This window comes from Macrotis lagotis, chromosome 1, assembly GCF_037893015.1.
Source record: "Macrotis lagotis isolate mMagLag1 chromosome 1, bilby.v1.9.chrom.fasta, whole genome shotgun sequence".
NCBI classification, from domain to species: Eukaryota; Metazoa; Chordata; class Mammalia; order Peramelemorphia; family Peramelidae; genus Macrotis; species Macrotis lagotis.
The window spans coordinates 848421198-848433627 of record NC_133658.1 but is presented as its reverse complement, the minus strand read 5'-3'; the positions used below and the strand labels follow the sequence as shown (position 1 = coordinate 848433627).

At 49.2% G+C, this 12430-nt stretch overlaps 1 protein-coding gene across 4 annotated transcripts in view; it reads right to left on the bottom strand.

Annotated features, from left to right (window-relative positions):
• Nucleotides 1–4023, bottom strand: part of MAP7D1 (MAP7 domain containing 1) — a 29929-nt gene extending 25906 nt beyond the window's left edge. For 3 of the 4 annotated variants that reach the window (XM_074217538.1, XM_074217539.1, XM_074217540.1), the window contains exon 1: nucleotides 3684–4023. In XM_074217538.1, the coding sequence (XP_074073639.1) occupies nucleotides 3684–3729 (46 nt within the window). In that variant the 5' untranslated portion in view covers nucleotides 3730–4023. The remainder of the gene's footprint in view (nucleotides 1–3683) is intronic. The other variant, XM_074217537.1, reaches the window with a different exon arrangement.
• Nucleotides 4024–12430: the final 8407 nt, after the last annotated feature.

The window sequence follows — 12430 nt, the reverse complement described above, 5'->3', positions numbered from 1 at the left end:
AGGTAGGGTTCTTATCACCCTGATCTCAGCTTATCAGACTCATCTAAGAAGCACTCTCAACTCTAAGAAGTCTTTCAACTTCAGGAATACCCTGGGACCTGGCCAGGCCAGGCCAGTCCCAACCCCAGGAGTGTCTTGAGTTTTTGAATGGTAGATGATTTGGGCCTGCTCTGGGAAAGTCGAGGTAGGAGCATGGGACATAGCTCTTAGAATAAAAGCAGAGCGTCTGGGAACCTGCTAGATGCCTCATCCTTATAACACTATTTCAGAGTCTCTGTATGCATCACAGAAAGAAACTGGGTGATGGTCATTATCTAGTGCTCCATGTTGCAAATCAAGGGGCCCTTCAAGATCACAGAATATCAGAATTGAGGAAGGGGCCTTGGAATACTGAACATAAAATTTCAACATTGATGAGGCAAAAAAGAGACTATTTAATATGGCCTCCTTCCTTTTTAGAGAAGAGGAAATTGAGGGTCAAGGGGGTTAAGTGACCTTGTCCAAGGTCAGACAGCAAATCTGTCTAACATTCATATTTCCACTTCCTTTGCCGCTGTGAAGACCAAACTTCAGTGTCCAAAAGGTTGATAAGGCATCCTAGGAGAGAGGCTAGAAAGGGGTGCAGAGGGGGATTGTGATGGCTAGGGTTTGGGGCATCATACCTCACTGCTATCTTCTACCCCGACCCCCTTCTCTCAGACAGTTCCAATGATTGGGGGGTAGATTAACAAGATGTGCAGCTGGCACAGTAAAAATGAAGATCGTGCCTGGGGTGCCAGGCAGGGCTGCCACCCTCAAAACAAAGCTACATTATCTGGGGCTCACTCGGCAGCCTCCCTTTACCCAGAGGCCCAGCTGGTTCAGTAGGCAAGGCTGCCCAGCCCCCTGAGGCCTAGCCAGACCAGATCAGAGGTCTACTTTCCTAAGTAGTTCTCTAACCTTTTAGCAGGCTCCTTAGATGTCCATGGGGGGGCTTTCTCCCAGAGGAGGGGCCTATAAGCAGACCTACTCCAGCCAGGAAATGGGGAAGTGGGCCAAGGTACCTCTACCTTTCTAGGCCTGGGGCCCTTTCCCTTCATTTACACATGCATGATAGCACATTAGGGGCTCATTAATGGCCTGGTTACAGAGACCCATGGCCCACATAATAAGGTTAGAAGAGAAGAAGGGGAAGGAGGAGGAGTGGGAGAGGAAGCAGGAAGATCACTTGAGTCACAGGGAAACTAAACTACAGTCTCTGTTTATCCCTAAGACTCAATCTAGGACTCTAACTCATCCTAGTCATCAACATTCACACAACTTTAACAGCTTAAAACCTCACAAAGATTTTAGGTCACCTGGTGTAAAACTGACAGGTTTGGATAAGCCTGGCAATAACCCTGGAAAGAAGATGCTGTAGGCATAGTTCATTTTTTTTTTTTACAAAAGAAGAGACAGTCGTTGAAAGGCTTAGTGACTTACCCTCTAGAAAGTGTCAGAAGCAGGATTTTAACTTAAATTTTTCCCATTAGATTGTAAACTTCTTGAGGGCAAGGACTATCTTTGCCTCTTTGTATATCCTTAGTTCCCATCACCTAAAAGATGTTTAAGGTTGGTCTTCTCTTGAAGAAGACCATGGGATCAGGGAAGTGATGCCATGACAAGCAAGTGAATTGGATTTGAGTTTGAGGGGTCTGTGCTAAATCACCAGCTTCACTTTCTCCTGAGCCATCTGGGTCTACTGGTCAGATATGGATAAGGACAAGTGGAGGTGGTCCTGGATATGATGTAATTGGGTTAAGTGACTTGGTCAGGGTCACACAGCTGGTAAGTGGCAAGTGTGTGAGGTAAATCTGAACTCAGGTCCTCCTGATTCCAGGACTGGTCCCTCTATATACTGAGTGACTCAATACGCTTTATCCTGGACTATGATTAAGCAGGGTTTCTGGGGAGTGATCATTCATCCCATCCGGAGTTCTTCCCCTCTGAAACCAAACCCAGTTGCCTCTAGCCACCCAAGGCCATTCTGCATAGACTAGTCTCCTCAACTGGGTAAGCAGGAAAGTCATCTCATTGAAGGTCCCAGATACATGTGACTTTATCCAGAATTCTCTATTCTCTGTAGTCAGACAAGTTGTCCTATTCCTCACCAGGGGTTTCCTCTGTCTACAGATGAGGGTCTCCCCTCCATGTGAATTAGTTCTTCCATCTAAATCCCCCTTCTCGAGTTAGTGTAAGTAACTTCAGTATACAGACCTCTTCCCTCTCGGGTTCCTATCCCTATCTGCCAATCTGTGGATCGTGATGAGAAGTGCAGAGGAGTTGGGAAGAGGGGGATAGCAATGACTCCAGAGAGCCCATTAGAGTCTTTGGGAGGCTTCCAAGACCCCAAAGCTCTCTCAAACTTCATTAGACTAAAGATAACAATCCAATCAGCTCAGCTGTCAAACTTTCTAAACTCCAACCAACATTACCGTCCCCAACCCATAGACCCTCCCCTCCCAGCACTCCACATTCTCCCACACCCTAGAACAGAACTAAGCACTCATATTAGTACCACTGGCTGTTACTGGGAGTTACAGTGAACACCCAATGGGCATCAGAGCAACCCCACCTATCCTGGGATCCCCCACACCCACAGACACTGTTTCATCCTGGGCTTGGGGCCCTGAGGGATCAAGGAGGTGACTGCGATGAGATTCTGAGTCCTGGAAGCAAAGTGGGGAAAGTGTGGGAAGGAAACAGGACAAGTCCACATCTCTGCCTGAGTCAATGAGAAACGAACTCAGATGTCCTGAGCTCCCAGTGTTAGAGGTTTTCTCCTTCCTGGACAAATGTCTCAGAAAACACCGCTTTTCCCTCCCTCAGCCCAACCTGTCCCCACTTCCTGATCCTAGCTTTCCTTGCTGGAGCCCCAGGATGGTTATTTGTGGCAGAGAAACTGGGGATAGGGAATGATGCTCCTTCTTACCCCACATCTCAAGAGCTTCTTTTCTTGGAGATGGTCAAAACCTAGAGGCCTTTGCCCCATTCTAAGAGGCCTAAAAGGGCTCGGCTTAATGATGCTAGAAAACTGGGAGAAGCCGGGCCTGCGGCTACGAGGGAGTCGGCCGGGAAGGGCTCTGGAGTTCTGGCCTGCCCCATCCCCCGGATCCATCCCAAATTCTGAATGAACTTGGAGACTGGATGATCGGGCCTCCCCGGGGCCCCCTCCCCGCCTCCCGCCCCGGCCCCTAACAATGCCGCCTCCCCTCGGCTCCCCTCCCCCAGCCCTGGCTTTTATGCTGCCAGCTCCTTGGCAGCCGCGGCGCAGTCGGGCCTCCCCCTCCCCCCGGCCCCGCCGCCCCGGCCGCCCGCACGCTCCGTGGCAGCTGGGGCCGGGGCTGGAGGAGGGCGGCGACCCGAGTGGGGGGCGGATCCGGAGCCGGGTCCGGATGGGGGTTCTGGGGGTCGGGGCGGGGGACGGGGCTGGCCCTTCCTCCGCGCTCCCCCGGCGTCTGGGAGCCCTCCCTGGCCGGCGAGGCCCGGGGCGGGCTGTCAGCCGGGGCCGGACTCCGGGGCCGGACTCCGGGGCCGGACTCCGGGGCCGGACTCCGGGGCCGGACTCCGGGGCCGGACTCCGGGGCCGGACTCCGGGGCCGGACTCCGGGGCCGGACACCGGCGGCTCCCCCCGCCCGGCCGCGCTCCCCGCCCCGGCGGCTACCTGGCGGGGCGCCGGGGCCCGGCTCCTGGCCCTGGCCCCGCTCCATGGCTCCCGGGCGGCGGGTGCGGTCTGCTCCGCTGCGGAAGGCCGGGGAATCTCAGCCGCGGAGGCGGCGCTGCTCGCAGCTCCGCGCTTCCCCCACCCCCGCGGCTCCTGGGGGCGCCGGGCGGCTCATCCCGCCGCGGCCTCCTCCTCCTCCTCCTCCTCCTCCGGGCGGCGGTCGGGGCCCGGGCCCCGGTGCAGCTGGTCGGGCCGGGATCCGCGGGCGCCGGGCTCGCGGGGCGGGGCGGTGGGGGCGGGGGCGGCCACGGCCTCGACAGCTGCCCGGTGCCCGCCCGCCCCGGCCGAGGCCCCAGAGCTATTGTACGGCTTCCCGGCTCCGGCCCGGGGCTCGCGGCTGGGCTGTACCAAGTGTGCCGCCGGGGGGGGGCGGCCCCTCGAGACCCTGCGCCGCCGAGGAGAGGGCTTCAGTCTCCGCTTCTCCGCCTCCAGCGGGGGACAAAATGCCAAGGGTGCGGACACCCCGCCTCGCGGGAGGAAAGGGGGGCGGGAAACGGGCTGGGGGAGGGGCCTTTGGGGCCGCCTCTCCCTGCAAGCGTAATTTGGTCTCGCCCGGCAGAGAGCGGAGACTATGTAGGGAGAGGGGAGAGGGAAGCTGGTGACTCACCACCCCCAGGGAGGGGGCATGTGGGCCCCCGGCCCGCCCCCCACGCCGGCCCGCCCGCAGACGCAGGAGGTTGGCGGGCCCGGGGTTACCGGCGGGCCCAGCCCTGAGGAAAATCAAATCAGACCCCCCACCTCCCAGCCCTCCACCGCATCCCAAGCCCGGTGGGCTACTGGGGGAGGGGGAGCCCTCTAGGCCTGTGGCAGCTTCCTCCACCTAAAACCAGTTGCGCAGCCCACTCCCCCCAGCCCTAAATTCCTTCAATCCTCCGAGGGGGCCGAGGAAACCTAGGCAGATGCTCCGACCCTCTCCCTCCCGCCCCCCTTCGGTAATTATAACTCTGAGACTTGCAGGCCCATTCAGGGTCACATCTGTCTCCGCTCCCGATGCTTCCCCTCCCCCTCCTGACCGGCCTCCCCCTCCACCAGCCTCCCCACCCCCTCTCCCCGGGCCCACTGGGGGAGCTGGGGCCGGGCCGGGGCCAGGAGCCAAGTCCATCGGCCCAGCCATGGGACAGAGGGCAGAGCTCCTCAGAAAGGTGGATCGATGGGGCTGCAGGGGCCTGGTGAGACATGGAAGGAAGCAAGAGCCGGAGGGCATAAGGGAGACTGGGGTTTGAGTGGAAGGGAGAAGACCAGATCCTGCCGCTTCTGGTTTTGCCCTTTGTCCTGACCCCAGGACTTTCAAGTTGCTGGCTCTTCCATTGTCCAGTGATTAATCCCGAGGCCAGCTGTAAGGAAGGGCCTCTTTCTCCCTGGGTAGCAAGTCTGCCCCCTGATTGCTATTTCCAGAGCTCTGAGCAGACCCATTTTCCCTGAGAGTCGGTGGACCAAGGAAACGGGGGGGGGGGGGGGGGGGGGGGGGGGGAGCTGGCCACCCCCTTACAACAAAACAATGAGGCCTATGCGTTTGACAACCTGAAAGGAAGATGTTCTCTTTGGGGTGACTTGGGAGTGAGGAAGGGAGTAAAGAGCAACCTAGAAGACCCTACCCCAAATTGAACCTGTTAGCATGTTCATGGAATGGAGTGTCAGAAACCTAAACCAAAAATCAAGATTAGGACCAATCTAACATTAAGTCAACAGCGATGACACAGACATTCTTCAAATCATATGATGTAGGAGCTGAAAGGGACTTAGAGACTATAACACTCCATTTATAGATGAGGAAACTGAGATGCAGAGAGGGAACGTGATTTGCCCAAGGTAACAGGTCAGTGAGAGATTCAGAACTAAACCCGGTTCTTCTGACTCTCTGTCAAGCCTAAGACCCTGTTCCTTGTATCTCCTTCATACAATTGTACCAAGAGTTGAGGAAACAACAGGACGTGGTCCGGAATTCTTGGACCTTACAATCTAGTAGAATGAGAATCAAATCCATGGAGAAAAATAAAACAACCCTCCCACCCCTCACCCTCAACCCCTTGGAATCTGGAAGCTTTGTCTTACAATGCATCAGTAGCCTTCATTGACAGTACTATTGGCCCAGAGCAGCCAGGGAAGGCTTCCCAAAGGAGATAGGACTACAATAAAAATGGCTCACATTTCCTTAGCTCTTTATAGTTTACAAACTGAATGCTTTACAACAACCCTGTGAGATTTGGAGGGAAAGAATTTTTATCCTATTTTACAAAGGAGGAAATAATTGAGCATCAAATCCCAAGCATTTAAGAAGTAACTGGCACTGTGTTAGGTGCTAGGGTTAGAAAAATCAAAATGTTCCTGCCTTCAAAGAACTTAGGTTCTATTGAGTACATATAAATAGATTTTTAAAAATAAGTAAAAGATTTCAGTGGCAGCACTAGCAGCTAAGGGGAAACAGGTAACACTTCATGTACCATTCAATGTCTATGTTCTTGCTAAACTGATTTACTACTAGCTTCTCCCTAACATACAGCTTTACAGACTGTAATAAAAGCTTTTTTCTTTTTACTCATTCATTTATGGTCTCAAGATGCCTTTGCAGAGGTGGCTAGATGGTTGAGTGGATAGAGCAGTAGACCCAAAACCAGGAGGACTGATCTGGCCTCAAACATTAGCTATGTGACCCTGGGCAGGTCACTTAACCTGGATTACATTTAAAAAAAAAGATATTTTTGCTCAGATTGTTGGTTAGGCCTAGAATACAGCCTTTATTCACCTCCAACTTAAATCAATCCCTCCCTCTGTTAAGGCTCAGCTCATGACACATGAATTTACTGGTCCTACAACTCTTACTTTTCTCTCTCTCCTGAAATTACTTTGTGTTTATTTACCTGACTTCATGTTGTCTCATATACCACCCCCTTTAATAAAAGCTCCTCAAAAACAAAAACTGATTCCTTTTTGTGTTTTTAGCCTTAGCATCTGATTCAGTGTCTAGACTACAATAGGCCCTTAATGAATTATTGCTGGATTTAATTGACTTATTAATATTAGTAGTAAGTGTTGGAACTGGTACCAGAACCCAGGGTTCTTTCCCATAATAACACATTATTTATAATAACAACATTATTTAGGTAGCATTTCTATAGTTAGAGATTGGGGAAATTAATGTTTTTGGCAAAAGGAGAGCATCCCAGTCACAAATAAAAGTCCGGAGATGGAAAGGACCAGAATGGGAGGAGGGTACTATTTGGGGAATTGAGTAATCCCATAAGAATTAGCATAGGAAATAGTGGGTGCTAAAGTTGGAAAGATGTGTTGGGTTAGAATTTGAAGGGCTTTGAATGCCAGGTAAATAAATGCCTGGGACTTTGTCTTATAGGCAGAGGGAGCAGTTGAAAGGTTTATCACATCGAGTGTTATGTGATGTGGTATGATCAAGCCACTGTTTTATTTAAAAGGGACTCAAAAGCCTTTTAATCAGGTATTTAATTGTGTTGTGACTGAGAGAAAGGAGAGCGTGCCAGACCAGGTCTCCACCCTTAGAGACAGCATAGTCTGTAGCAGCTATCAGGTCTCCACCCTTAGAGACAGCATAGTCTGTAGCAGCTATCCATGTTCAGGATCCTGGAGAGAAAAGATATACTAAACAAGACCAAGAGAGGCAGTGCTATGAGACAGAAGACACCAGTTGTAATGCCACCTCTGATACTAACTTGCTATATGACCTTGTGACTTTCCTTCCCCTCTCTGTTTACCTTTTCTTTTGGAGGCAGTCAGGCAGTTCAATTTTGAACTTGGGTCCACCTAACTTCAGCTCTGTGAAACCTAGCTGCCTCAGTCTGTTTTTTTTCTTCTACATATTTTTAAAGGTTAATCTTTGCCCTTTTATATTAATATTTTATTGGAAATAAATTTGTTCATGCCTCAAGTGACAAAAGTACAAGCCAGTGCAAGTTGAATCAGTGCCATATTTAATAGTACTGAAACTCATTTTAACAGATAATGCTGCCTTTGGTATTCCTCATTGTTTATGGGTCCAGGTGGAATAGATGACCATTCAAAAGTTCCTTCCCAGCCCTGTGGTTAAAGAGCTCTATCAATGACCAGTAGGATTGTAGTCTTTGCCTTCTTTACAGTATATTTTAAGGAATGGCATGAGGATTAAGATGAGGGAATTACTGAGGTCCCTCTATCAGAGAGAAGGGTCAGTTATTTCCATGTGAAGATAAGTCAACAGAAAACTGCTAACTCTTCAGAGTTTTGCACATAGTAGACTACAGGAGCTAAGCAAAGGTTTGGAGGAATGGAATCAAAATGATCAATTTAGGAAGGCTCCCAGGAGTAGATGGTAAGATTTAGGAACTTTGTGAGTGATGGCTCAGTTTACTAGGATAGTAAAGACAGTAACTCAGGGAAGTATTAGAGGTTGGACGTGTTTCAGGATAGCATCTAGGAGAACCAGTGAAGGAGGCCTTTGAGTTAATCTCCTTTTCATTCAAATCCCTGTACTCAACACAATTTTGTTGAGTCAGATTTCTGATCCTTCCATGAAAGGAAAAAAAGGGTTGTTCTTTCAAGATCTGGGAGATGCTTCTGTGGTGATATCTCTTTTGCCACTAGGAAGGTGTACCTAGTCTGGTAAAGAAGCTGAGTCACAGGATGAAGGGATGGGCAACAGAACCTCAAATCCAAGAGTTCTGGCTCTGAGCCCATAAGAGTCCCTTCCTTTTAGGATTCTGGCTAGGAAAAGGGAGTGAAAGGCAGATCTGCTGGCCCTCACTCACAACCCCAGGGGAAGCAGGAATGAGTGAGCCATGACTTCCTCTATCATGTGATTTCCTGGGTGAAAGGAGGGAGTGGGCAGCACCTGACACGGTATAGGGAGACTATAGGACCTCTCCTAACTTCTCTAGTGCCAGATCCCTTTGCCTCTTCCCTAAGTTGGGGCATGAGTATCAAAAATTCATAATTTGTTAGATAAAGTACATAAATTAGTAGAATGAAGTGGGCAAAGGTTTCTGGGAAGCAGAGGAGTAAAGGGAAGAGGTTTTAGAGGGTGATGACCACCACCCTAAGAGAAAGAACAAGACAGAAACACAAACTGAAGTCCAGTCATCTGTTATACAGAGAGGATGGGACTGATGACATGGAGAAAGGGGAAGGCCATGGCAATATTATAGGATTTTTTTTTTTTTTTTTAGTTTTTGCAAGGCAATGGGGTTAAGTGGCTTGCCCAAGGCCACACAGCTAGGTAATTATTAAGTGTATGAGGCTGGATTTGAACTCAGGTACTCCTGACTCCAGGGCCTGTGCTCTATCCACTTCGCCACCTAGCTGCCCCCAGGATTATAGGATTATAGGATTATAGGATTTTAAACCAGAAAAGGATTCCAAATTCTTAAATTTTTTTTTTTGGGGGGGGGGGTCCTGAGACCAGAGAGGCTAAATAATTTAGCCAGGGTCACACAGATTAGAAGTAACTGAAACAGGATTTGAATCCAGTGTTTTTCTCTACCTTGATGCCAAATCTTCAAATTAGTTAGGATGGCTACTCCTGACTCTTCAGGTGGTGCTGAAAAACTAATCTGTTTTCGTAGAGCAACCTGGGGACTTGAGGGGACCCAGATTCCTCAGCCTAACGGGTCATAGTTTTTCTCCTCCACCCCATCTCAAAGTCTTATAGATTATCTGCTTCTTGAGTGCAAGGACTCTGCAGCATCTATCTGTATGGCATTCCCAAGGTCCAGTAAACAGCAGTCCCACGATCAATGTTTGTTATTAAATAGAGAATAGTTAACATGTATAAAGCCCTTTATGTTTCCTGTTTATATGAATGATTTCATTTGACTTTCACAACAACCCTGAAAGATAGGTAGTGTCATTCTTACTAGTCTGATTTTATAGATAATGAAATTAATACACAAATTAGGTGACTTGCCCAAGTATTGGGTTACCAACTGACAGCTCAGATTCATTCTTTGATTCCAAATGACTTTTGAGGCTCTTTCCAGTTCTAAATATATGATCTCAGCCCTTTTCCCCCCTTTCATTTGAAAAATGCTAAATTAATTTTTTATTTTCAATTTATTCATTTTTTAACAACAAAATATTTTTGATGCCCTTCTATTTTTTTTAATCTCACTAATGCATCCTTTGGAATCTACTCACTTCCCCTCATCCTCTGTTAACAAAAGAAAGAAAAGTCACAAAAAAACAAAGGAACCTATTACCATATCTGAACATGGATACCTCTTTCCTTGCCTCTAATCTACCACCTCGGAGGAGAGACCAATCAGTATTTTTCTCCAACCTTGCTGGGTGCCTGGGGGTGGTGGATAAGGAAGGGGAGGATTGTCCTCATTTGGCACTGCAGATGATTAACGTGTGTCTTTTGCTAAGAGAGGGTGAGTACTGAACAGGTCATTACCGACAGGGAAAACCCCGGGGTGAGGAACTGCAGGGAAGTGGAGGGGAAAATGGGTGGGGGGATGAAGCAAGGGGAGCAGGAACAGTGAAGGAGGAAAGAGAAGGTTAATCCCAACTGTTGGGATTCCTTCTAACAAGCTTCTTTCCTCTCTAACTCTATCCACCCCCACCCCCTCCAGTCACCATATACACCCAGCTCAAGTCGGGACTCCTGGGTCCCTGGGAACAGCAGCGGTGAGACAGGTGTCTCTCCCTAGGGGGCCGCTCCCCACCAATCACTGTCCCTCCCAGTGACGTCTACACCCGCCAGGGGGGCGGGGGTTGCCTTGTGTCAGCGCGCTGGCATCTCCCGACACACCCAGTCCCAAATAGCTGGCCCATGTGTGCCTGGGGATCCGGGATGGGGATTGGACTGCAGGTTTGGGGCAGGGAGGAAGTGCGCAGGAGGCACCCTCAGAATCCTACTTCTAGGAGGGAGGAGGATGAGCGAAGTGGACGAAGTTTCTGGCTGGCTCTTCTCCCAAACTTGAACTTGAGAAAATGAGCAGACTTTGGGGTGGGGTGGGAAGTCAGGGAGAAGGAGACTGGATAGGGAACCATGGGAAGTCTTCAAGTCCATAGAAAGATGAGTTACTAGCATCATCAGTTTTATTAATAATTATATGAATACAATGCAGACAATCACAGAGAATCAGAGAAAGATTAAGAGCCGGAAGACGACCCTAGATTCTGGGAGCTCATACATGTGTAGACACAACATCCCTTGTCCGTCCCGTCCCCTCCCCCACGTCCCTCCCAAGTGCCAGATTCTGGGACCAACGGGCGGGGCTGAGGTCGCTAGGGCTGGGAGCCTGGACCGTGGCTGTGACTCAAGTTTCTGTGGGGAAGAGTGGAGCAGCCTGCAGGGAGGGGCTGAGACTGACAGCCAGCCAGTGGGACGGATGGAGACTTTCACCTCAGCTGTCCTCTCTCCTTTCCACCCCGCCCCAATGCCTCCTAGGGACTGTGGGAAGGAAGATCTCTTCCTTAGATGGGCTTAACAAGACGTTCACTCCTAGAACTCAGGACACAGGAAAGGCTTGGGGCTGAGGATTTCGGGACTTGGGACTCAAGGAGAAAAGACTCAAGGATTTCGGGACTCCGAATTACCCTAGGAACCAAGGGCTGGGGATACAAAGTGGTACCCAAAGAAAGTGGCAGGAGATCAAGGATTCATTGGCTCAGGGATGGGGGGTTTAGGAGGACCCAAGGGCTCAGGGCTCAGAAATTCAAGGCTATTTGAGGATTTCCGGGCTCAGAGGGTCAATCAATAAGTATTTATTAAATGCCTATTATATGTGAAGCATTGTTCTTAATGTTGAGTAACAACGACAAAAACAAAAGGGTGCTTCCCCATAAAGAGATCTTTCTTCCTTCCTTCCTTCTTCCTTCCTTCCTTCCTTCCTTCCTTCCTTCCTTCCTTTTTTCTGTCTCCTTTCCTGCCTTCCTTTCTTTTCCTTCCTTCCTTCCTTCCTTCCTTCCTTCCTTCCTTCCTTTCCTTTCCTTTCCTTTCTTCTTTCCTACCCCCTTGCCTTCCTTTTTTCTGTCTTCTTCCTTCCTGTCTGCCTTCTTTTATTTTCTTTTTTCTTTTCTTTTCTTTTCTTTTTCCTTCTTTCCTTTCTTACTTCCTTTCCTTTCATCTTTCCTTCCTTGCCTTTCTTGTCTTTCTTCCTGCCTTCCTTCCTTTTTTCTTTCTTCTTCCTTCTATCCTTCCCTCCTTCCTTCCTTTTGTCTCCTTCCTTCTCCTTTTCTTCTTTCCTTCCCCTCTTCTTCCTTTCTTTTCCTTCCTTCTTTTCTTTCTTCTTGTCTTCCTTTTTTCTGTCTTCTTCCTTCCTGTCATCCTTTCTTTTCTTTCCTTTCTTACTTCCTTCTTCCTTTCCTTTCTTCTTTCCTTCCTACCTTTCTTATCTTTCTTCCTGCCTGCCTTCTTTTTCTTCCTTCTTTCCTTCCTTCTCTCCCTCCTTCCCTCCTTCCTTTATTCCTTCCTATGCTTTTTCTGCCTTCCTTCTTCCTTTCCTTTTTTCTTTCTTCTCTTCCTTCCACCCTTCCTTTTCCTTTCTTCCTTTCTACCTTCCTATCTTCATTACTTTCACTTTTTTTAGGAGTTCACTTTTCTATAGATACAAAAATAAGTGCAAGGAATGAGGAGGAATAACTTCTCAAGGGTTTAGGGCAAGCCAGAGCTTAGGTGCTTGCTTAGGGTTCAGAAGTTAAGGGTTTTAGAGTACTTGAGAGCCAAAATTTGTATGATT